General features: G+C 47.6%; 1 protein-coding gene across 10 annotated transcripts in view; it reads right to left on the bottom strand.

Annotated features, from left to right (window-relative positions):
• Window positions 1-23,218, bottom strand: part of PTPRE (protein tyrosine phosphatase receptor type E) — an 89,891-nt gene that overhangs the window by 24,106 nt on the left and 42,567 nt on the right. For 8 of the 10 annotated variants that reach the window (XM_064431590.1, XM_064431591.1, XM_064431592.1 and 5 more), the window contains exons 2-4: window positions 8,648-8,757; window positions 1,013-1,115; window positions 734-807 (exon numbers count right to left, since the gene is read on the bottom strand). In XM_064431590.1, coding sequence (XP_064287660.1) covers window positions 734-807; window positions 1,013-1,115; window positions 8,648-8,757 — 287 coding nt within the window. Of the gene's footprint in view, window positions 1-733; window positions 808-1,012; window positions 1,116-8,647; window positions 8,758-8,884; window positions 8,908-17,820; window positions 17,944-23,218 lie in introns of those variants that run through there. The other 2 variants (XM_064431587.1, XM_064431586.1) reach the window with 2 other exon arrangements.

Genomic DNA, 23,218 nt, shown 5'->3' with positions numbered 1-23,218 from the left:
CAAACCACAGACAGATTATTTTATCTTTAACTTGATCGTTTTTCTCTGGATTGTGATTAAAACAACTTGCTCAGCCCTTCCAGGTTTGAGCTGGGCCCCCAGAGGAGCCAGCCCGGGGCTCCCCACGGGCAGAAACAAACCCAGCACAACTCAAACCTGGGGGAAACATTCTGAACTCCCCAGAGTGTTTTATTTCAGTGCCTCTGGCTTCAAACCGCCCCACGTTCAGAAACCACCCACTGTATTCACAAAGTGTTAAGGACTTCCCACCCCATTTTAAGAAGAAATACTGCAGTTCCTTCCCCAGATATAAGCATCACAATGTCACAAACATGGATCTCAGCGGGCATTCCTGGTAAAACATCTCCAAAGAGCCCAGGAAACTTTTACACAGAAACATTTGCTGCATCACAACTTAAAGTGAAATCTATTTCAAACCAGCAACTGAAAGTTAAGATTTTCCGTAGACTGCTGGAGTATGGATTTCTAAATATGGATCTCCAGTCCAAGGCCAGCTTGGAGGGGACAGCCAGGGGCTGGAAGATGTCCCTGCACATGGCACAGGGTTGGAACTGGATGAGTTTAAGATCCTTTCCAACTCAAACCATTTGTGACTGTATTTTTTCAGACTATTTTCTCTTTAGTAACAACTTATATTACAAATAAAAGCAAACACTGAGTAATTTGGAGTTAAAGACAGAAATAAAGAGTCTGAAAGCAAATCTCCCCATACCTTGTTCTTCCAAGATCCCATTTGGCATCTTCTTGTCTCCGGAGTTGACCACAGCTTTCCTGTGTCTCCTGAACCTGGAACAGAGGCACCACATCAATCCACAACTGTGGCAAGAGGAAAGCAGCATTTCCCCCCCAGACCCTTTTTTCACAGACCACGTAATCCTGGAGAAGCTCTTTCTGTTCATGCTGGCAGCGCGGGCACGGCCGCGGCTCTGCCTCGCTTCTGCTTCCGTGGGAGGGCACAAGGAAAGGATGGGCTGAGCCCACCCACACCCACCTGAAAAAATACCCCACCAGCACCACGAAAATGACCACCACCAGCACCAGGATCAGCAGGGAGGTCAGCAGCTCCTTGTGCAAGGTGTTCTCCTCGGTGGAGTCTGGGGATGGAAGAAGAAATGTGGAATATTAGACGTGGATTGCCTCATCTGGCACAAAAACTGTGCTGAAGGCACCAAAAATTCTGTCCAATTATCTGCCTCTGCTACTAAAAGCTTCATCATACTTGACACAGGCAAAGCTAAAATTTTAAATTATTTTTTTAAATTTTCAAATTTTTTTTTAATTTTTAATTGTTTTTCTCCCTTGTCAAAAGCACAACCAAACCACTGCTGCTGAGAAAATCCAAGATATTTTTCAGTTTCCCTGTAATCAGAGAAAGTTGAACAGCTAGACAGTACCAATCTGAATTTGAAGCCCATTAAAAGGTTTGCTGCAGTGCCCTTATACACATCAGCTGCTTCTCAACCACCTCTCATATAAATATAGAAAATGCCACCTTTCACAGGGATTTTATTCACTGAAATTCTAAGAGATTTTATTCACTGAAATTCTATATACATATAAGAACAAGCAGAAATAATGACATTTTTCTCAGAATGGAGATTAAAGAACATCTTTGTTATATGTGGTACAAGCCTTGAGTCTCACCCTTCTGTTCACAGTGTTTTGTGGAAGTGTCTCTTTACCTTTCACTTTCATTATGCTTCTGTAACCTTTTAGTTCTGCTGAATAATTCAATACGGAACAGATTAAAATCATTAAAAACCCAAGCTGTTTTATTTAAGGAAGCCAAACTCCCAGTCTGAACCTTCAGCAAGCAAAACACAACCCTACAACCACTCTTTCAAAATTAAGGCAATTTCTCTTGCTGCTGGTATTTCAGATTTTCTCTTTTAAACTACATTTACACACTTTAAAGAGTTTTTTTCTACCATTCCTACAGTGGCCTTAGAGAGCTGACAGACAGAAGGGTTGGATGGGATATTGGGGAGGAATTCCTGGCTGGGAGGGTGGGGAGGGCTGGGATGGAATTCTCAGAGCAGCTGGGGCTGCCCTGGATCCCTGGCAGTGCCCAAGGCCAAGCTGGACACTGGGGCTGGGAGCACCTGGGACAGGGAAAGGTGTCCCTGCCATGGCAGGGAGGGTGGAATGATTTTTAAATTCCCTTCCACCCCAAATAATCCTGGGATTAAAAAAAAATAATAATTTAGGAGTAGGTTACACCTGCAATAATCCAGGAAGGATTCCTGTGGATCAGACAAATACCCAAATTGATGGCTACAAAACTCATCTGAGGGTTGGGAGCAGCTGGAAACTCTCTGGGTGCTCCACAGGGTCCGAGGGCACGGGAAACAATTCCTGGAGAGGCACAGGTGAGCTCGGGACACACAGGGAAAAAGGGCTCATAAATCAACATCGTAATTCCCAGACAGGGAAGGCAATAAAAGGCATGAGGGATGAGTTTTAGGGGGTGTGTAAAGATAAAAGTGACAGGCATGACAAATCTGCAGCCAGGAGCCATGGCTTGGCAGGGGTTCAGGAAACCACTCTTGGAAGGAGTGGCTGGATGAGGATGAACAACCACCCAACGCTTTCTGAGGGTGCTTTGCAGCTCTGTCTGGGAGCCAAGGCTGGCAAGGAAACAAACACCAAAAAAATTCCCTGCTTTTGTCCCTCACAGACAAGATGCAGCCATTCCCATGGAGTTAGAAATGTCACCCTCAGGGTGCCAGATTTGGAGGTTGTGTTGGTTCTCTTCAGCTCTGAGACAAGACCCATGACATGAGAGGGGAAACAACAAGTTTGCACCACGAGGGAATTAAAACTTCCCCCAGACAATTACACAATGAAAAAAATCACCCCTCTCTTCCTTTCACAGAACTGCTGCACCATTTTTGGGGTGTCTGTGGAGAACTGATTCCCAGGCAAACACTGAAAACTCAATCCCAGCCAGGAAAAGAGAAGCTGAACCTTCTGCCACACAACTGCCCCCACGTCTTCAGTCAAGGACAGAGCACCCCCACCACGACTGATTTAATTCTCTGTCCCAAGATCTCACCTCTCCTCCTACCATTTCACAAGGAAATTGGGTCAAAATCCACTAGAAGTCCCTTTTTCTTTATAGCTGGGCACATCTGTTCCCAAATCCTTGCAGCTGCTCCCCAGTGGCTTCATCCCTGCAGAGCCTGGGAGTAAGGCACACTGTGGTTTCATTTTTACCTCTATTTTCTTTAATATCAGTAAATTTATAAATGTAGCCCAGAAATTGCATGAGAAAGTTAAAACTGAGGCCAATGCAGGCTCAGAGGCTGAAACACCTCTGGCCAACACAACTGTCTCCAGACCAAGGGGGATTTCAAGGGGAACAAAGGCCTGAAATCACTTTTTAATGACTGCTGCTACAAAAATTTATGACTGGAGCAAATGGATGCAGGAGAGGCAAATCCTCCAAAGCAGGGAAACTTTCCCTCTGCTCTCACTCCAGGAGCTGTGGCCCAAAACCACCAGGATTTCTGTTCACAGCCAGCCAAAGATCCTCCCAAGGGTATTTTTTTAAAGATAAAATGGAGAAGTGGCTTTAGTATTCCCCAGAGAGGGGGATAATCACCAGGAGGACGTGATCAAAAGTGTGTGATTAAAACACTTTTTCCCCCTCTAGAAAAGCAAGCTGGCAGGGCAAAGTTTGCCCTAAACCTGAAATTATTCTGGTGAGTGACACGAAACAAAATCTTCTTTTATCTGAGCACAGGAGAAATCCCACAAGAACCAACTCTATTTCTGCACAGCTCTGATCTTCTTTTCAAAACCCAGAGATATCACAAACAAATGTCCAACAGGAAATATGACAAAACCCACACTAAACCCTCTCAGGCTATTTTTGGAAGAGAAAACCCCAACCGTGCCATGGCTGCAGAAGGGAAGTGGCTGATGGGCAGCTGATAACCAGGAGATTTGTTTGGGATGTGTGAAGTACAAACCCAAATCAGAAAGAAATGTGAAGTAAAGGAAGGGCAAAGGAAAACAAACAGGTATAAGAGAGAAATCAGTACCCACAGCCAGCAGGTACTGATGCCTCAGGTTTGGCTTTTCTATTTTCCACATTCTGAGCTGCTTTAGTGTGTGGGGCTGGGTTCACATCAGGGCATGGTGAGCTCTGCACAGAGCAGGGAGACAAAACAATTCCTGCTCCAGCTGGGCACCAAGGACAAATGATCCCAATCTCAGCCCAGGAGCACAAAGCCCGTGGGCTGCAGAGAGAAAAACAAGCAGGGTGGGACTGCAGGGGCTGCAGTGGGGTTGGACACTGAACTGCAATGTGCACATGGAGCAGAGCTGAGCCCAGGGAGAGACCCCGGCAGCGCTCGTGCATTTTGGGGCCATTTGGGTTCATCCTGGGGGCAGCCCTGGCTGGGCTCTGGTGCTGCCCAAGGGGGATCCATGGAGGAGATCCTTTGAGTAAATCCCTGCTTTGTTCTTGAGCTCCATTCAGTCTCTAAGTCAGGCTTCACAAGGCATCAGTACCAGTCAATGTGAGTTTAACATCTCAGAGCTGAACCCCACTGGGCAAAGCCAGCCCAGCCCACCTGGCACTGCAGCCACACACTCTGAGTCTGACCTGGAGGGACCTTTAAGTGTCACCCAGTCCTACCCCCGATCTGAAACCACCTATTTCTGAAGTTCTGCTTTGCAAACTAATTCTTGGAATTGAGTGTCTGCAGAGAATCCCTCTGGCATTTAAATACCAACTAAAATGAGCCAGACTCCTCCTCCATAACTGAATTTCTTGATGCTGCCTCATTTTCTCCATGAAACCACCACCAAAAGCCTCATAGGGAAGTCCCACCTCTGGACTACAGAGTCACACAATGGTTTGGGCTGGAAGGGACCTCAAAAATCACCCATTCCACCCCTGCCATGACAGGGACACCTTCCCCTGTCCCAGGTGCTCCAGCCCCAGTGTCCAGCCTGGCCTTGGGCACTGCCAGGGATGCAGGGGCAGCCCCAGCTGCTCTGGGCACCCTGGGCCAGGGCTGCCCACCCTGCCAGGGAACAATTCCCAATTCCCAATCTCCCATCCAGCCCTGCCCCTGGCAGTGGAGCCATTCCCTCTGTCCTGTCCCTCCATCCTTGTCCCCAGCCCCTCTCCAGCTCTCCTGGAGCCCCTTCAGGCTCTGGAAAGCCACACTGAGGTCACCCCAAAGCTTCTCTTTCCCAGCCCTCCCAGCCTTTCCTCCATCCCACTGAACGCTTTGGTTCATTCCCACAGCTCCAGGTCCTCCCCATGCAGGGACCCCAGGGTTGGACACGGTGTCTCCAGAGTGGAGAGACACAAAATCTTATTTTCACATTCCCACTGACTTGTTGGAAGTTCAAACCAGCACCAAAGAGGAGCCCCAGAGCTGCCCCATTTTCCTGCCTCTGAACCTGCAACTCCTCTGAAAACTTCATTGCCTCTGAAGGTTCAGAGAGCAGGGATGGGAAGGAATTGTGAGGATTCAAAGGCACCAGGAACCCTCATGGAGTAAATACCACTGGAATGTGAACATTTGGAAAGGTTTTTGAAGGTTTATAATTGCAGCTCCAAGGCTGCTTGCACATTTCAACAACTCCACAAGTAAAAATGCAAGAGGAAGTAAAACAATCCAGACTATGATTAATCCTGGGGAACTTACAAATATTTGAATTACCAGGAGTTACGGGATGGTCACAGGCAATATCATGAATAAACAGTCTGCAACAAGGATCTGGGAGCATGAAGATATCCCCACTGCAAATATACATTTATTTATGCAAACCTAATAAATATTAGCTTGGAAGCCAGAATTAGATGCTCCCTTCCAACCCAAACCATTCTGTGGTTTGATGGTTTATATTTATTTAATGGAGTTGAATACCTGGAGTAAAGATCAGGGCAAATTTCCAGTAAATGGCAGTGCAATAAGCCCCAGAATATTCTCATTTTCTAAAAGGGAAATTTCAAGGTAGCAATTTCATGGCTGCAATTTCAGGGTGTTCTAGCAGGAGGTAAAATGGCAGCAGTGCTAAAAATTGACCCATCCAGACAAGGTAACCAGGTTTTAAATAAGAATAAAGCTGACATTGTAATTCAGCAAATCTTTAAAAAATCAAGGCAGCTCAAATGATGACATGGAATCATTGCTATCTATTCCTTTCAGAATCTAAAGTATCTTTTGGGATCACACATCAAATTAGCATGCAAAAGGAAAGCTGATTTTTTTTAGGCTCTTTTAGTTCTTTCCATAGTCTGTTAAATGAAGTTTTCTTTATGCTTCAATCAGAAGTCTTTATTTTTGTATTTTAAAATGCCGTATTAATTCAATGGCTAAATTTATTAGATAATCCAATTATCTTGGTTCTCTTTCTGCAGCAATGTAATTTTCAGGCTGCACCTACTTCTCTGTCAGAAAAAACTCTTCCTCACTGCAAAGCCAGGAAGGCTTTGATAATTAGGAAAGAAAATTTTAGTCACACCAATCATTTCTGAATCATATCACTGAAATTAAGATTTAATTAAAATAGGAATGATCAGATCCATATCATCAGACCTAAATCCAACACAATTTGGAATTAAGCTCTGAAGATGAACAACACTGATACCAAAACTCCCTTTGTACTCATGTTATTAAAATTCTGGGAAGTGATAAAAACAACAAGTGACTTCCCCTTCTCAATTCCCATATCCTGACATATTCAGCCCAATATTAGTAACTTGTTTTTCTACAGCTGCAGGTGCCAGACAAGAAGCAGGGACCAAAAACTACTTGACAATACTTCAAACTGATTAATTAGCAAATTCACACTCAGCTAAAGCTTCATTTTTATGAATAATTTGGGGTTTTTTGGGAGCACTAAGCACAGCCACGCTCAGATTGTCACTGCTGATGGTGGAGCCCCTTGTCCCCCAAGCTCCACTTTTCCTGCAGAGCCCTGGAGTGCCCAGCCAGGGCTGCACCCAGCCTGCACTCAGACTCTGCAGAGGAAAATGCTCACACCTCACTTAGCAGCAAATCCCAGACCGGTCTGGGATGAGAAGAGCCTCAAAATTATCCAATTCCACCCCTGCCATGGCAGGGACACTTCCCCTGTCCCAGGTGCTCCAGCCCCAGTGTCCAGCCTGGCCTTGGGCACTGCCAGGGATCCAGGGGCAGCCCCAGCTGCTCTGGGCACCCTGTGCCAGGGCTGCCCACCCTCATTTTATTCCCAATTTCCCATCTAAATCTCCCCTATTTCCATTTAAATTACTACAACCAAGAACAAAACAATCCCAGGGGCCACGAGCCCAGCCTGGCATTTGATTCCTCTCCTTCCCCAGGGGTGTAAAGTTCACAAACAGATTAAAAGCAAATAAAGCAATAAATCAGCCTTCTATGAAACACTGGGTGTCAACAACAGTGACCTGAACAGTCACCAAAACGTGGTCACATTGCTCATATGGGACATCAGCAGCTCCATCACCCTGCTTTGGGCTGGAAGGGGCCTCTGAGAGGATCCCATCCCACCCCTGCCATGGGCAGGGACACCTTGCACCATCCCAGGCTGCTCCAAGCCCTGTCCAACCTGGCCTTGGGCACTTCCTCAAACCCCCCAAATTCCCCTGAACACGCCCCTCCCCAGGACTGCCATGTGTCAGGACATGGTTCTGGGAGGGTTTGAGGAGGAGGAAATTCTGCAAACAAAAATGAGGATGCATGTGAGGTGCTGTGGTGGCCAAGAGTGATGCCTCAGGTTTGGCTTTTCTATTTTCCACATTCTGTGCTGCATTAGTGTGTGGGTCTGGGTTCACATCAGGGGATGCTGAGCTCTGCACAGAGCAGGGAGACAAAACAATTCCTGCTCCAGCTGGGCACCAAGGACAAATGATCCCAATCTCAGCCCAGGAGCACAAACCCCGTGGGCTGCAGAGAGAAAAACAAGCAGGGTGGGACTGCAGGGGCTGCAGTGGGGTTGGACACTGAACTGCAATGTGCACATGGAGCAGAGCTGAGCCCAGGGAGAGACCCCGGCAGCGCTCGTGCATTTTGGGGCCATTTGGGTTCATCCTGGGGGCAGCCCTGGCTGGGCTCTGGTGCTGCCCAAGGGGGATCCATGGAGGAGAGCCTTTGAGTAAATCCCTGCTTTATTCTTTAGCTCTGCCCAGCCTCTGCTCTAGGGCAGCCTGCACAAGGTGTCATGAGAGGAGATCTCTCTCAGCTCCTGGAACAGCTCTCCTGTTTCTCACCTGGCAGGACCCTCCACAGGACACCTCGCACCCTCCTCGAGTCTTTGCATGAAAACCCAGAACTTGTGTCCAGGCTCCTCACAGTCTTTCCATCTATTCATCCTGCTGTCTAATGAAAATTTATTTCCTGTTATCTGTGCCCACATCCCCTGAGATCCCCCTGGCAGCTCCTGGCCCCTGCAGCTCCTCCAGCTCTGCCGTGGTTTTGCCTCCCATGGCAAAGAGAAAGTGAAACCCCAACAGCACCCACGTGCAGAGCAAACCCAGAGGACACCTGGCACCACCAGCACTGTGTCAGGGGGGCCAAAGTCCTGCAAAACCACCCTGGACTGTGCCACCAGGGACACCCCCCGAGGTCCACGCCATCCTTCCCCACAGGGCACTCCTTACTGGTTGTTGTGGTTGTTTTGGGCAGTTCTGTTCCATTGGGTGGCAGAGCTCGTGCAAAAATGAAACTAACACAGAGCAGCAGGAGCGAGCAGGAATGTTCCATCCTGGACCTGCAAGGAAGCAAAGCAGAAGATAAATTTTCAGGTCAAATTGATATGGCAGAAGGAAGCTAAAGTAAAAGCAATGTCTGCTTGAAATTTAAATTTATTTAAACCCTGTTTTATTCTCTCCCATCACCTTGGCATTGAATGTTCAGTTTTGATGCAAAAAGGAAAAGAAAATACAACTTGTTCACTCCAAAAATTCATTCAGGAGATTTTAAATCCAGCAACAGAATGGCTGAACATGAACACTCAGCCATGGTTCACAGACAACACCAGAAATCAGGGCAAAAATGCTCCCTCCATAAAAAAAAAGCCATGTGAGGACACTGAGGAAACAATCCTGGGAGTCATTCCCAGAGATAAGAGGAAAATTCATAACAAAGAGGAAAAGTTTTTTACCACGAGGAGCCAAATAACACCAGAAAGCTTCGAGTCCCTTTAACACACCCTTTTAGAGTTTCCTGATCCCACTTGACTCCTTTAGCCACAGATGGGGGGCTCCATGGATAAATTCCATGGGGGAATGTTTGCCACAGCAATTCTCCTTTCCCAACTCAGAATTTCAGCATTGGTGAGACCAGAATATAATTCCCAGTGTGAAGAAAATTGGAGGAAAAGCGTGATGAGAATGTGCTGTCTCTTGATTCAGGGAAATTCACAGATAGAGACAAATAAACAGGTCCAGAAATACTCCAATCCCTCTAAACAGAGGTGGAAAATGAATGTTGTTATTAATTTGGTGTGATTTATCCAATCACTAATGAACAGATGAATTAGCAGAGGCTCCCATCTCAGCCATTAGCCAGTCCTGCTTGATTTAGAAATAATTTCACACAACCTCTCCTTTGTGGCAGGATTTATCCAGATGGTGGCTCTGCAGCCACTGCTAAAATTCTGTCCCTGGAAATGCTGCTCCCCAGAGCTCCCTGTTTCAGGGTAATACACTGAATTTAACAGTACAATTTCCACACAGCCCTGCCTCACAACACACTAAAAAACCCAGGAATTTGGCAGTCATTAGAATAACCATTAGAAAATCCTGCCTTTCCGTGTAAAGTGGGATAATCCACCGGAAATAATCCCTGGATAAGCTCAAATATAGAAAAATCTCCCGTGACAACAACTTTCACACTACCTTGCACTGCTTTCACAGCTGTTCCTCAGAAGTGAAATATTCCCAGCCATTCCCAGCCCCTCCAAAGCCTGGTCCTACACCCAGGAGTAAATTCAAGCTCAGCACACAGCTGCTATTCCTTGGATACACAATTGGCAAGCTCAATGTTTTGGGGTTTTTTTTTTGGTTTTTTTTGTTTTTTTTTTTCCTAATACAATGAGTAAAAAAATTAATAGTAATAAAAAATACTATTAGCATCAAACTTAATTTTCTTAACTTTTTTCCCCCAGTCCAGCTTGCTACTAATTTACTCCTTCAATTCCTTCTACTACTATTTCTAATTTAAGCAGCCTAAATGTCTTACAATCTAATCCCATTCTTGGGGTTTTACAATCCCATTCTTTCCCAATCCCATTCTTGGGATTAGGCAGTTAATTGTGTTCAACACCTCCCTGCAAACTGGGCCTGCATCACTGTGAGCATTATATAAATGTCCCAAATTAACTATTTATAATTATATTATATTCATAATTAGAAACCTTGGGGCACACAGAAGCACTTAATGGAACAGAAGGGAAGGGAAAGGAAGGAGGACTTGGAAATGTGGAATAAAGCCAGAATAAAAGTGGAATTAACAGGGAAGAGGTGCTGAGTGCTGGGATGCTTTCCACCCTCAGCAAAGGCTGCTGAAATCCACTGGAATTTTAGGTAATCAATCCTGGCAGGAGCTGATTTTCCAAGGCAGAGCTGAGTTCATTTTCTCATCCTTAAAATACATCCAGCTCCTTAAAAAAAAAAAAAAAAAAAAAAAAATTAAAAATCCACAGAATAATTGAAGTTGCTGGAAGGTTTCCAGGAGAGCAGAAAGTGAAAGGAACATCAGTGCTTCTCTCCAAATCCCTGTCAGGAGCGTTTTCCAGATGCCAGTTCCCTGCCAGACCCCTGGAATCTGTTCTCTGGGATGTGATGAAAAAAAATAAAAATTCTCTGGGATGTGATAAAGCGTGGCTGGAACACACTGTGGTGTCGCTCAATTTATCAGAAATAAACACATCCACAAAGATTATGCAAATCCTGAGATTTTGGTTTTGGCCAAAGCCCTTTGCATTTCCAGTCCTGAAGAAAGGAGAGGGAAAACTCCAAGGGAATGCAAGAGCTGCAGCTGAGGTGGATGCAAAGGGCTGGGCTCAGCAGGACCAAGCAGAAAATCATGGAATTAAGGTTAGAAAAAACCTTTAAGATCATAAAATCCAACCATTCCCAGCACTGCCAAGGCCACCACTGCCCCATGTCCCAAGTGCCACATCTACATGGATTTTAAATCCCTCCAGGGATGGAGACTCCAGCCCTGCCTGGGGCAGCTGTGCCAGGGCTGAACAAACCTTTCCATAAAGGAAATTTCCCTAATTTCCAATCTAAACCTGCCCTGGCACAGCTTGAGGCCATTTCCCCTCATCCTGTCCCTTCTCTTCCCACTGGGGTGGATGGGGAGGTGCCCAAGCTGCAATCCCACAAAAAATCCCATAAAAACACCATGAATTTTATTCTGTATTTGTATTTATGACCTTCACGTACAGGCCTGCAACGATACCATTTTCTAAACAAAAAAAAAAAAATAGCAAAAACCCACTGCTGCAGGCACAGCAGCATTTCCCACATTTTCCTTACTCACAAAGGCACAAAGTCATGATACAGTCTGGTAAAACAAGAAGGAAAATATAGTAACAACTCTCCTGAGAGAACAGGCAGGGAGAAAAGCACGGCTGAGCAAGGAAGGACAGCCACGTGCTACAGAAGAAGCCTCTTGTTGATGAAAGGGGAAAGGAAAAGATCCAGGGAGAGACAAACTGGTATTATTACACAGCTCTGCTGTAGGGCAACTGCTGTCCCTGCTGAAAAAAGAAATAGGAACTGCCTTTAAAACAAAAAAAAAAAAGTGAATTTATCAACTCGTATCCTACTGCATCCAGCCTTTATTCCCTGGATATGTATGGGTCAGGCTCTGCTCCCAGGGAAATAGCAAAGGGACAAGAGGATTGGCCTCAGACTGTGCCAGGGGAGGCTCAGGGTGCACATCAGGAGGAATTCTGTCACAGAAAGGGGGCTCAGGCCTTGGCACTGCCCGGGGAGGGCTGGAGTGCCCATCCCTGGAGGTGTCCAGGGAATTCCTGGAGGTGGCACTCGGGGCTCTGGGCTGGGGACAAGGTGGAGATGGGGCACAGCTGGGACTGGATGATCTTGGAGATCTTTTCCATCTGGAATGATTCCATGATTCTATTCTGAATGGCTCAGGCACCTCAGGTTTAACCCCATGGATTGATTTTTTCTGTATTTTATCACTGCTCTGGGACACCTTCCACCACCCCAGGCTGCTCCAAGCCCCATCCTGCCTGGCCTTGGGCATCCCAGGGATGGGCAGCCACAGCTTCCCTGTCCAAGGAGTCAGAGCAGCTGGAATGTAGGAGCAATGGCTCAGGGCAGCCTGGGACACCTCTGGCCAGCTCCTCCTGCAGCCCAAGGAGGCGTCATGAGGACAGCCCAGCTCCCCAAAACGTGAATAAATGGCATTATTTCCAGGGATTAATGGATTACCACACATGGCTAATTTCTATTTTGGCCGCAGAACTGAATCCTCATCTGACCTGACAGCTCAAGAGTAAAACCTGGGCTTTGAGAAAATAGGCCAGCAAAACCTCCGTGGTGTCACGTGGCCCTGCACAGATCTGGAGTCCTGCTCCTTTTCCCAAGGATGCACCAGCTGCTGCAGAGCAGGTTAAATTGATACCCATTCCCTTGCATCCTCCTAAAGCAGGAAAAAAAAAATCAAAGAAACACTCCAGGTAACACAGAGGAGAGTGGAGAAACTGGTGGGATTTGTGTTTTACCCCCAGCTCAGGTCCTGCCCCAGCCTCTCAGTGCTACAACAGTCACATTTGTAAGGATAAGCACCATCAATTCAGAAAACAGAATTAAAAATGAGAGACACAAAGCCTGGTCACTGCAGGCTGACAAAGCCACAGGCCACACTAAGAGCAAGTGCCAACCCCAAAAATCTGGTAGTTTAAAAAAAACCAACAAAAACACCAAAAAGGGAACGAGGAGACAACAGTCACTCTCTCTTTGCTCTTCCTGCTTTCCACTCAAACCCCAACACCCTGCTGGTCCCTGTAAAGATTCCCCAGAGCAGCTGGGGCTGCCCCTGGATCCCTGGAAGTGCCCAAGGCCAGGCTGGATGGAACATGGAGCACCCTGGGATGGTGGAAGTTGTCCCTGCCCAGGGATGGAATGGGTTGGGCTTTAAGGTCCCTTCCAAGCCAAACCATTCTGGCATTCCATGACAAGAATCTCAAGCGCCAGTGCCTGTTTTTCCAGCTGCCTGAGGGTTCTCCTACCTGGAGCAGGTGAGCTGGCACAGCAGCTCCTTCTTGGCTGGAATCCAAGGCACCAGGAGCTGCTCCCACTTCCAGTTGGGATGATTGCAGCTGTTTTCTTTTTCCTGAAGCCCTGGCTTCAAAATAGTCAGGGACTGTGTCTGCTGACCCATCCCAGGCAGTGCCAGGTTACAGTTTAACTGGAATTGCTCTCTCATGACCTCATTTGTGGTGAGGGCTTTATTGCCCCATTATGTCATCAGGGCAAGCAATCAATGCTGCAGCATTCCCAAAACTGTTCCCTTCAATTAAGTGTTTACAAAACACCTGGGAAGAGAAGTGCTCCTCCCTTTTCCAAAGGAAGGGGAGAAATCAGGAACTCGCATCAAGATGGAACCATGGATGGTTTGGGCTGGAAGAGAGCTTAAAGCCCACCCCACCCCTGCCATGGGCAGGGACACCTTCCACCACCCCAGAGTGCTCCAAGCCCCGTCCAGCTGGAGTTAAACCCTTCATTCCTGGTGTTTCCAAGGAAAATGAACAAACAGCTCTGGGAAGTGCAGTCCCACAGACCCCTGTGAGCACAGCCAGCCCCTCCATCCCCATCCCCACCTTGGCCAGTGAGCAGAAGGACTCAGATTCCTGCCCCAGCTCACAGGGACACCCCACCCTCCATGGCCACCAGCTGGAACCAGCTTTTCAGAATTCCTCCTCTCGGGGTAACCATTCCATGACCATCTGTTACTTGGAGTTAGACACTGAGCCCCAAATCCAATTTCCAGAAGTTTGATCAAGTCCCATGTTTTGACATCGCTCTAACATTCAGGAGCTTTAAAAAACTCAAACAAATCAAGTTTTCATTTTCTTATTTTTGAAACCTTGTAATTCTTCCTTGAGACTCAGGATATCCTAAAATCCAAAGGAAAAAAAAGGAATGGAGTTTGTGGAGATGTTTGTGCACATGGTCCATGCAAGAAACTCAAGAAGGGACCTCTCCGCTTGGGAAACATTCCTCAAAGTCCAGCCACTGATAAATTAGAAAACACTCCATGATGAACATTAAATTTTACCATAAATCCCATAATTTTTTAATGGAACTCTTTACATTGCTGTAAATGTATTTGCAAATAAAAACCAGGCCAGCTTTGTTTCCAACCCCTTCAGAAAGAACAAGGGAATTTAAGGGACAAATATATAATTTTATAATGATCTGTAATTTCATATAACTGCCCACAACATTATATCTGACTGTAAAAATTCCTCATGTATTCTATACAAATAGCCTCAGAAAAGATCATTTCAAAGAGATGGCAATAATTAGATTAAAAAATTACAAATCAGAATAATCATTTACACGTAAGAGACCGAGTGAGGCAAAGCACCCAATTAACTGAGTAAAATCAATTTCCATTTGGAATAATCAAGCTTGATAGACTGTCTTGCTCATTTAGTCACTTTGTGTCTAATTCAGGTGGACAAATTATTATATTTGCTTTGATTTCCATAGAAGAGGAGGTCAGCAGATGTGGCAAATCCATTATTTGTTCCAAAAAGCGGTATTTAAAGAGAAATACCTGAATGCAGACAAAAATTACCACTTTTGTAACACTAATTCTTAAATTCTACCCAGTTCAGCTATTTCAGTGTGTCTTTCCTGAGTCTCCACACCCAGCCCATCATGGAGAACACGAGTTCCAATCCATTTCAATTAGCAAGGCTGGGATCTCCCGGGAATATAAATCACAGGTTGTCACCAGCAGATTAAGCACTGCATTAACGGGGCTGCTGCAGCCAGGATTAGCTGACACTGGTGGTGACACGCCACCCTTACAGAGTGACTTTGCCACTTGAAAAGCGCTGGGGGAATTTTTCAATCAATGGGATTTCTACAAATGCACCCAGGAGTGGATGGGCTGGAGCTTCAAAGGTCCCCTCCAACCCCAATTACTCCACGGTCACCAGGAGGCAGCAGCACTGAGTGTGCCAGGAATCCCTTTTCTCTTAGTTCCTTTGCTCACCAGGATTACTCAAAGCAGTTGTGTTGATATTCTGTGACATAAAGTGAATTAAAACCAGGAGCATAATGAACTCTGCAGCCTTAATTTGGGAAAAAATATACATTGCCTGCTCATGTGTTGCACAGCTGGCTTATCTGCAGCCCCACAGATCTAGAAATGAAGGGGGAAAAAAAGGAGAGATTTCTTTTCCATGCCCGAGCAGCTTTGAATAAAGCAATGCAAGGGCTGTCGTATCTAAAACTACCCAGGTCAGCTTGGAATAGGCAGCTGTCAGATCAAAAAACTCCATCACAGAATCAAGGAAGTTTTTAGGTTGGAAAAGCTCTCTGAGACACAGTCCAGCTGTTCCCCAGCACTGCCAAGGCCACCACTGCTCTGTGTCCCCAAGTGCCACATCCACATGGATTTTAAATCCCTCCAGGGATGGGGACTCCAGCACTGCCCTGGGCAGCTGTGCCAGGCCTGGACAAACCTTTCCATGGAGGAATTTTCCCAAAATCCACCCTGGCCCAGCCTGAGGCCGTTCCCTCTGCTCCTGTCCCTGTTCCCTGGAGCACAGCCCGACCCCCCGGCTGTCCCCTCCTGGCAGGAGCTGTGCAGAGCCACAAGGGCCCCCTGAGCCTCCTTGGCTCCAGGCTGAGCCTCTTCCCAGCTCCCTCAGCCCCTCCTGGGGCTCTGCTCCCTTCCCTGGATGTGCTCAATGTCACAAGGGGTCCAAAGTGCCCCCAGAATTCCAGGCTGGCCTCCCCAGTGTCCAGCACAGGGTGACCACGTTAGGAAAAGTGCACACAAAAAAATGGAAGGAACTACTTCAGAGAGAGAGAGAGATGAGAAGTGTTTTCAAATTCAAAGCTGTTTTCATGCTGCAATAAAAGAGGTCAGGATGACTAATGCATTCTTCTCACAGATGCACATTTACCCTCAAACACTTTTTGAACTATTCTTTTGCCAATTTTTTTGCACTTTCCTGACCAGCTTTTGCAGGAAATCTCCTGCAAAACTCAGCAGGTGCATTTCTGAAGTGGTCATACATTCACCACATGATTCCAAAGTCAACACAGTGAGGACACTGTTTCACTATTTCCTACCTGATGTACAGAAAATGGTTTAAATATTCCCAAAAATCTCAACAAATTTCCAGTAGCTCCTTTTAGTTATAAAAAACCCCAAAAAACAACCCCAAACACAAAATAGTAGGTTAGAGTCCCCTTACCATATATTTTTTAAAGTTTAATTTGTGTCATGAACTGATGCTTTAATCATTAGAGGAGATAAAATAACTCCTACCTGAAGTGAAGTTGTACAGTCCCATGATTTCAGTGTAATTAATTAAATGAGTCATGTTTTATTTAGGTGCTTACACAAGTGCAAGAGGATTAATTCTAAATAAAACCAACAGAGCTGTAAAATGCCCATTTGGAAAAGGTCCTTGACAAGTCCCCAAGGCCAATCCCTCACCACAGGCTGGACCTGTCCCATTCCTGGTGATCTGGTGTGAGCTGCTCATCCCAATCTCCAGCTCTCCAGCATCCCTGGCACGGGCTGCCCTCTGCCCCCTCACACATCATCTCCTGCCCCTCACACCCTCCCAAAGGCAGGGATGAGAAGCACAGAGCTTCAGAGGCCAGCCCAGTTGGAAAACAGCTGGAAACCCAACTCCATCTGAAAGCCACTTTGTCCTTCCCTTGTCACAGCCCAGGTCCCAACCCTGCAGCCACGTCACCACACGGCACTGGCAGATGTGGTTGCCCATTCCCTGCTCCCTGCAGGAGCCTTTCCATCACCTTTGCTGCTGAGCAGAGCAAATCCAGCAGTTTTCCATCTGTTCCCTCACCCACCTTCGGTGTTCTCAGCAGCAGGAACGTTCCCTCGGGGACACAGACCCCACCACACTTGGCCACCTCTGAAGGTGCAGCTGCACAGCAGCACAACCCCAGCTCCACACACCCAGAAGTCTTTTCAGGAACCACAAAATTCACGAGAAGCTGGTTCTTCTCTTTTCAGTGCTGGGGAGAGTTTGCTTGTGCCTTTACTGCAGTGCCCAGCTGTGCCCCAGCAGCTCTGAGGGGACAGCTCCTCACTGCAGTGACAGCCTTGCTCTGAAATGCCAGCTCTGATGGAAAACTGCTGGATTTGCTCTCCTCAGCAGCAGAGGGTGACGGAAAGGCTCCTGCAGGGAGCAGGGAATGGGCAGCCAAAGCTGCCAGAGCCGTGTGGTGATGAGGCTGCAGGGATGGGACCTGGGCTGTGACAAGGGAAGGACAAAGTGGCTTTCAGATGGAGTTGGGTGTTTTCCAACTGGGCTGAAGTTCTGATCTGGGAGGAGGCTGGAGCCATCCCTGCCTTTGGGAGGTTGTGAGGGGCAGCAGATGATGTGTGAGGGGGCAGAGGGCAGCCCGTGCCTGTTGGAGAGCTGGAGATTGGGATGAGCAGCTCACACCAAATCCCACTGCACAACAGCTTCAGCCAGAGCAGAGCAGCCACAAACTGAGAAGCAGGACAGCAAATCCCAGAGCCACCATCCCTCCACCAGGTCCCCTTCCAGCATCCCACCCCCTAACCTCACCTTGGCCCCCATCCACGCTCGGTGTCACACGCCAGCTGCCAGCAGGTGACTCCACACACAGGTGCCATTCTCAGCCAGCTGCTCCCATGCAAAACAAAGCCTCCTCCAGAAGTATTCCTGCAGCTAAAGAACGTTCCTTCAGCTGCAGGAAGAGCTGAATTAGCTGCCTGCAGTATTTAAATCCCCATATTTCCGCAGGTTCGTGCAATCAATCCCCTGAGGTGAATCTCTGTTGTATGAAATTTTTGCAGGAAGAACTGACTCTTTTCAGTTTGTGGGGTTTTTTTTACTTCTCCCCTGCAGTTGGGCTTGGACTTATTCCCTTTTTTTCAGGCTGTTTCACCATTTCCTCATCGCTGACAGTCGGGGTTGTGGCAGCAGTGGTTCTGCAATGCAGGGCTGAGTGCCTGCAATTAAGAACTTGCCCTCAATTAGCAAAACGACTTGGGGAGAGCCAGTGGCACCTGCTGTACCTGCTGCTGGTGGGTGAAGGAGTTAACAGAGGGTTTCATTAGCGCTATCAGCAGCCAGCCACACAGTTTTATATATAGAAAAGCTTCTCATGAGCGAGGAGCCAGCCCGCCCTGGCCCCCCTTCCCCAGCAGCTTTGAGGAACATCTGACTAAGCCCAGCTTTGGAGCCCACAAAGAGGAGCCAATCCATTCAAAAGGAGTGTGGGAGAAAAGGCCTGGGCTGGTTTTGGGCACAGGAGGTTTAGGAATTGCCCGGGCTCTCGCTGCTCACCCCGGCTCGCTCTGGCAATCTCCAATCACTGGGAATTCTAGATCAGAGGCAAAAGCCTCAAAGACACTTGAAAGATTCGAGACAGAGGCTCAGCACAGACAAAATTAAATCGAGATAATGAGCTGCAGCTTGAAAGGGGTGACAGGGACAGCGGTGGCACAGCAGGATGTCAGCGCTGAGTCAGCAGGAAACCCCAGCCTCTGGCCACTGTCACCGTCCCCAAGCCAAAGGAAATGGCTGTGACACCCAACCACGGCTGTCACCTCCTCGGCCCCGCCGCTGTCACCGTCCCCACGTGCCTCACCCAGCCCCAGTTCAGGGAGGATCCAGCGGTGAGAGACTGAGCTAAGGTGAAGGCACGCAGGGATTTTGTGTGGAAAGTGAAGGAAAAAACCACTGGATTATTTTCTAAGCACTGCCAGGTCTGTGCCACGGCCATTTCACACTCCTGTTCCACATCCAATTGTGTCTCTTGCTGTGCATTCACAGTCCATCCTTCATGGTCTCATTTTAGTTAAGAAAGGTCTCTGCAGCAAGGCTCTGCTTTGAATTATTTACTGTTTCTCCTGCAAGCTCAGCAAAGGACTGAGGCTATCAACACAAACACGGAGAAGGAAAAGAGACTCATCAGACTAATCAGGGCACTAATGAAATAATTCAACATTGGCCAGCAACAAAGCTCCAGAATTTGCTTAAAAAATCTTAGAGCAACAAACATTTCAGATAAAAAACACTTTGACTGGTTTTAACATCTCATTAATATATTTTGTAATACTAAAGAGCTACTATAGCCCAAATTAATGGCATTTTACTGAACAGGGATGGTGAACCTTTCAAGCCAAAGCAAAAACTTGCAGTTCATTTTCCAAAGTTTCCAGCACGCCCTGTCCCAACAGGCCTGCTGAAGTCACAAATTAGGGTCACCTTTTCCCATGCGCTGTCAGCAAATCAATCTGGGCTGCTTTTCAAGCAGGGCTCACACATAAATTAGGCAGTCTGCCATTGATTCACATGAGAAACCCTTGAGCAGTGGAGTGAAACACCAATAAAATCTTACAATTAACTTGAGAAGTTGCCTTTGGTTCTGTCCCAGCGGCCCTTCTGCTCCTCAGCTGCACAAAATATGTCCTCACACAGATGCTCCCTTGTAATGGCTCTGGATGAATGTTTAAAATTGCTCCTTGAACACAAAAACTAATCACAGCCAAGGGGAAATACTCACAGAAGAGTTTTATGCTGCATCATGGCCAGCCTGAACACTTGTGTTTCAGCTGCAGTTTCATTCTGGAGGAGAGAGGGGGAGGAAGGGAAAAAGGAAAAGCAGAAGTGTGCCTTGCCCGACTCTGTAGAGTCAGAAAAGGAGAACACACAACTGCATGTGTGAGAAATCACTCCAACACATCGAGAGGTGCAACACAGGAAGGAAGGAAGGAGGCAGCAGTGCTGTGGCATAAAGATTTTCAGCACAGCAGGCTGGAACCCTCACAGGTGTACCCAAAGTCTAGCACAGCTCTGCCCTGCCAAAATCTAAATCCAAGCAGTGAAAGGAGTGCTTGGGTTGAATGAAGGATTTCAGTGTGCACGGGGAGCTGGTGCCAGCAGCAGTCACTGCACACATGCAGAGGCAGCAGCTCCCCATGCACACTTAAAGAGCTCCTCCACACCAGGGCCCTGCAGAGGCAGAACCCCAGAGCCCCTCCAGGCAGGAGCCAGCCCAGGGACACCCTCAGGGCTGAACCCCACAGCCCCTCCAGGCAGGAGCCAGCCCAGGGACACCCTCAGGGCTGAACCCCACAGCCCCTCCAGGCAGGAGTCAGCCCAGGGACACCCTCAGGGCTGAACCCCACAGCCCCTCCAGGCAGGAGCCAGCCCAGGGACACCCTCAGGGCTGACACCTGGACAGCAAGTTCAGCAGCATCTGGCACATCTTTCAGAGTCAAATCCATTGGCCAAATTTAAAGACAGAAGGATCTTTCCAGTACTGAAGATGGAAATGGAGACTGACAACATGGAAGTTAACAGCAAAGGTTTTCCTTGGCTGGGCAGCTCGCTGGTGGGATGGGTCAGGAATTCCAGCCCCAGCACAGAGCTGCTCAGATCTGCTGCTTCAGGGAACCCAGCCATGCCCCTCTCCTCCTCCCTGTGTCCTTCAAGGAGTTAACAGGTCTCAAGTGTGCCTTGAGTTGCAAAAGTTCTTGTTTTAAAGCCTTCAGCTCCTTCCCAAGCACAGCAATGCAGACTTTTAGCTGTGTAACTGGAGAAGTGGTGATGGCACCACTGTTTCCAGGTTTCTAATCCCTCTCCTCACCTCTGCAGCGGCTGAGACTCCCCTCCAGCAGTTCCCTGGCCATGGAGCTGCCAAGACTGAAAGGAAAAAGCTTTTGATGATAAGATGCTGAGGCGCTGGCAGAGGTTGCCCAGAGAGGCTGTAACTGCCCAAGGCAGGCTTGGACAGGTTTGGAGCAGGATTATCATTTTGATGATCGCAAAGCTCTTCCCAATTTAAATGATTCTGTGATTCCATGTCCCTGCTCATCAGGGGGCTGGATTAGGTGGCCTTTAAAGCTCCCTTCCAAGCCAAACTGTTCCAGGTTTCTGTGGCTCCTGCTGCTCCCAGCACTCAGGGATCAGCAGCTCTGGAGCACAAAGGGTTTGCTGGCACAGCCTTTGCACATTCTCATTCCTTTTGTCTCCTACACCAACAGGGAGACACACATCACCCTGCAAACGAGGGGGTAGAACAAGGAAAATTCACTTTTCCCTGAAATCTGAACCAGTTTAATGATCAAACTCACAGGCACGGCCCAACCCATGGCTGAGCCAGCAAAACTTGGTGCCAAAACAGGGATGGGCAGGGGACAGCAGAGCAGCAGCAGTGACAACAGGGCACGACCCTCCCTGGGGTCTGCAGTGTCACACCTCTGCTTCCAGGGACTGTCCTTGCACTGCCTCCTTGTGGGTCTGATGACATCTTATTGATGTCAGACACACAGACAGACAGACAGGATCTCCTCTTCCAGCTGAAGAAGCACCTTACAGACCTTACTCCTTAAGGCCTCCACCCCAAGTTCTCCCTTTCTTTAGGCTCACAGTATTTTCCACAGCCCTGCTCAATCTTTTTCTCAGCTCTTGTCATGACGTGGCCCATCCACATCCCGAGCTGGCAGCCAGGCAGGAGTGACTGTCACCAAACATTCCCCCAAAGCATCCCAGGAAAGTCCCCCTCTCTGGAGGAGTTTGGACGCAGCTCCCTCCTGCTGAGCCAGCTCCATCCACACACTGACAAAACCATGAACCAGAATCCTTCCAAACACGATAAAAGGCACTTTGGGGATTATTTTTCAAGCCAAACAACAGTTCTTGATGTTCAGACTCAGCCACTGATCTCGTGAGGTGAGCACAGGACCCTGCTCACTCAGGTCTCAGGAAGCATCAGCTTCAAACCAGCACATGCTGCAGTTTACACCAGGGAAAAATCCATAGCCTTTGTAGCCTTTTCCCCTGCAGCTTCCACTTAGGAGTGTCTCTTTATTTCTGTGTATTTCTATACATGTACAACTCTCTCCAATTTTTCACAAAGCAACACTAAAACTCCAGCTAACAAAAGCTACCCCAGAACATTTATCCTTCCCCAAGTCCCCTGAGAGCAGCAGCAGTCACAGCAAAAAGGTTCCTGACACCACAGCCACGAGCTCCTGGTGCCAACCTGGCTTTTCCAAGCCCTTCCCACTGACCAGCAGGGAAATTAAACGAGTACAAAACAATTACACAGCTAATGAAGCAAATGCTGCCAGATGTTGAACTGATGCCCCAGATAATTCCAGGGAACACCTGTTCCCTGCCTGGGGCTGGATCCCAACAGCAGCGTCTGCAAGTGTGAGCAGGGATTCAGGGGAACATCTGTTTTTCCATGCGTCTCTGGCTGAGCATTCATCAAAAGGTTGATATTCCAATTATTTATTTGGAATGGCTGCTCTGGGCACAGACAGCAGCTCCCTGCTCCTGCAGCACCAGGAACTGAAGGAACAACCTGGCCCGTGGTACAGATTTAGCATCTGCCACCAGTGCTTGCTGTTCCTCTTTTCCTCTGACATTCCCAAAGTTAGCAGATATATATTTACTCCCCAGAACTAAACTTATGGCATCAACAGCACCAGCTTTAATTCTAAATCTGGCTCTGGGACACGAAATGCATCTGATTTGCTCATCCATTATTAAGTCCCAGGCATGTTAATAAGGCATTTATCTCCAAAAAAGATCATTACCCATGCGGATTTCTAGGGATAGTCAAGTTCTTTACAGCCTGGAGTCTCAGGACATAAATAGAAACTGCATTTACTATTAAAATTAAACCAGTAAGCCTGGGAGTTATTAGAAAAGTAAAAGCCAAGGCTGTGGCGTGGTTGTGCAGGCAGCTCTGGGAGTCTGCATCAAATCCTAGGGATGCAGGCACTGCATTTCCTGCACAGAAACTGCAGGAATGCTGAGTGCCTGCATCCCTGGAATTTCCCCCACCCCAGCTTCACAAACAGTGCTGAAAGCATGAACAGGAGCCCCCGGTCTGCAGTGAGAAAATCAAATCCCCCCTGAATAAACCATCTGCAAATTTTCATGCGTAACACGGGGTTAGGGTTTCCCAACAGTGGGGGAGATT

This window comes from Passer domesticus, chromosome 8 (genome assembly GCF_036417665.1).
Source record: "Passer domesticus isolate bPasDom1 chromosome 8, bPasDom1.hap1, whole genome shotgun sequence".
NCBI classification, from domain to species: domain Eukaryota; kingdom Metazoa; phylum Chordata; class Aves; order Passeriformes; family Passeridae; genus Passer; species Passer domesticus.
The sequence above is the reverse complement of the archived record's forward strand: the minus strand, read 5'-3'. Positions and strand labels throughout refer to the sequence as shown.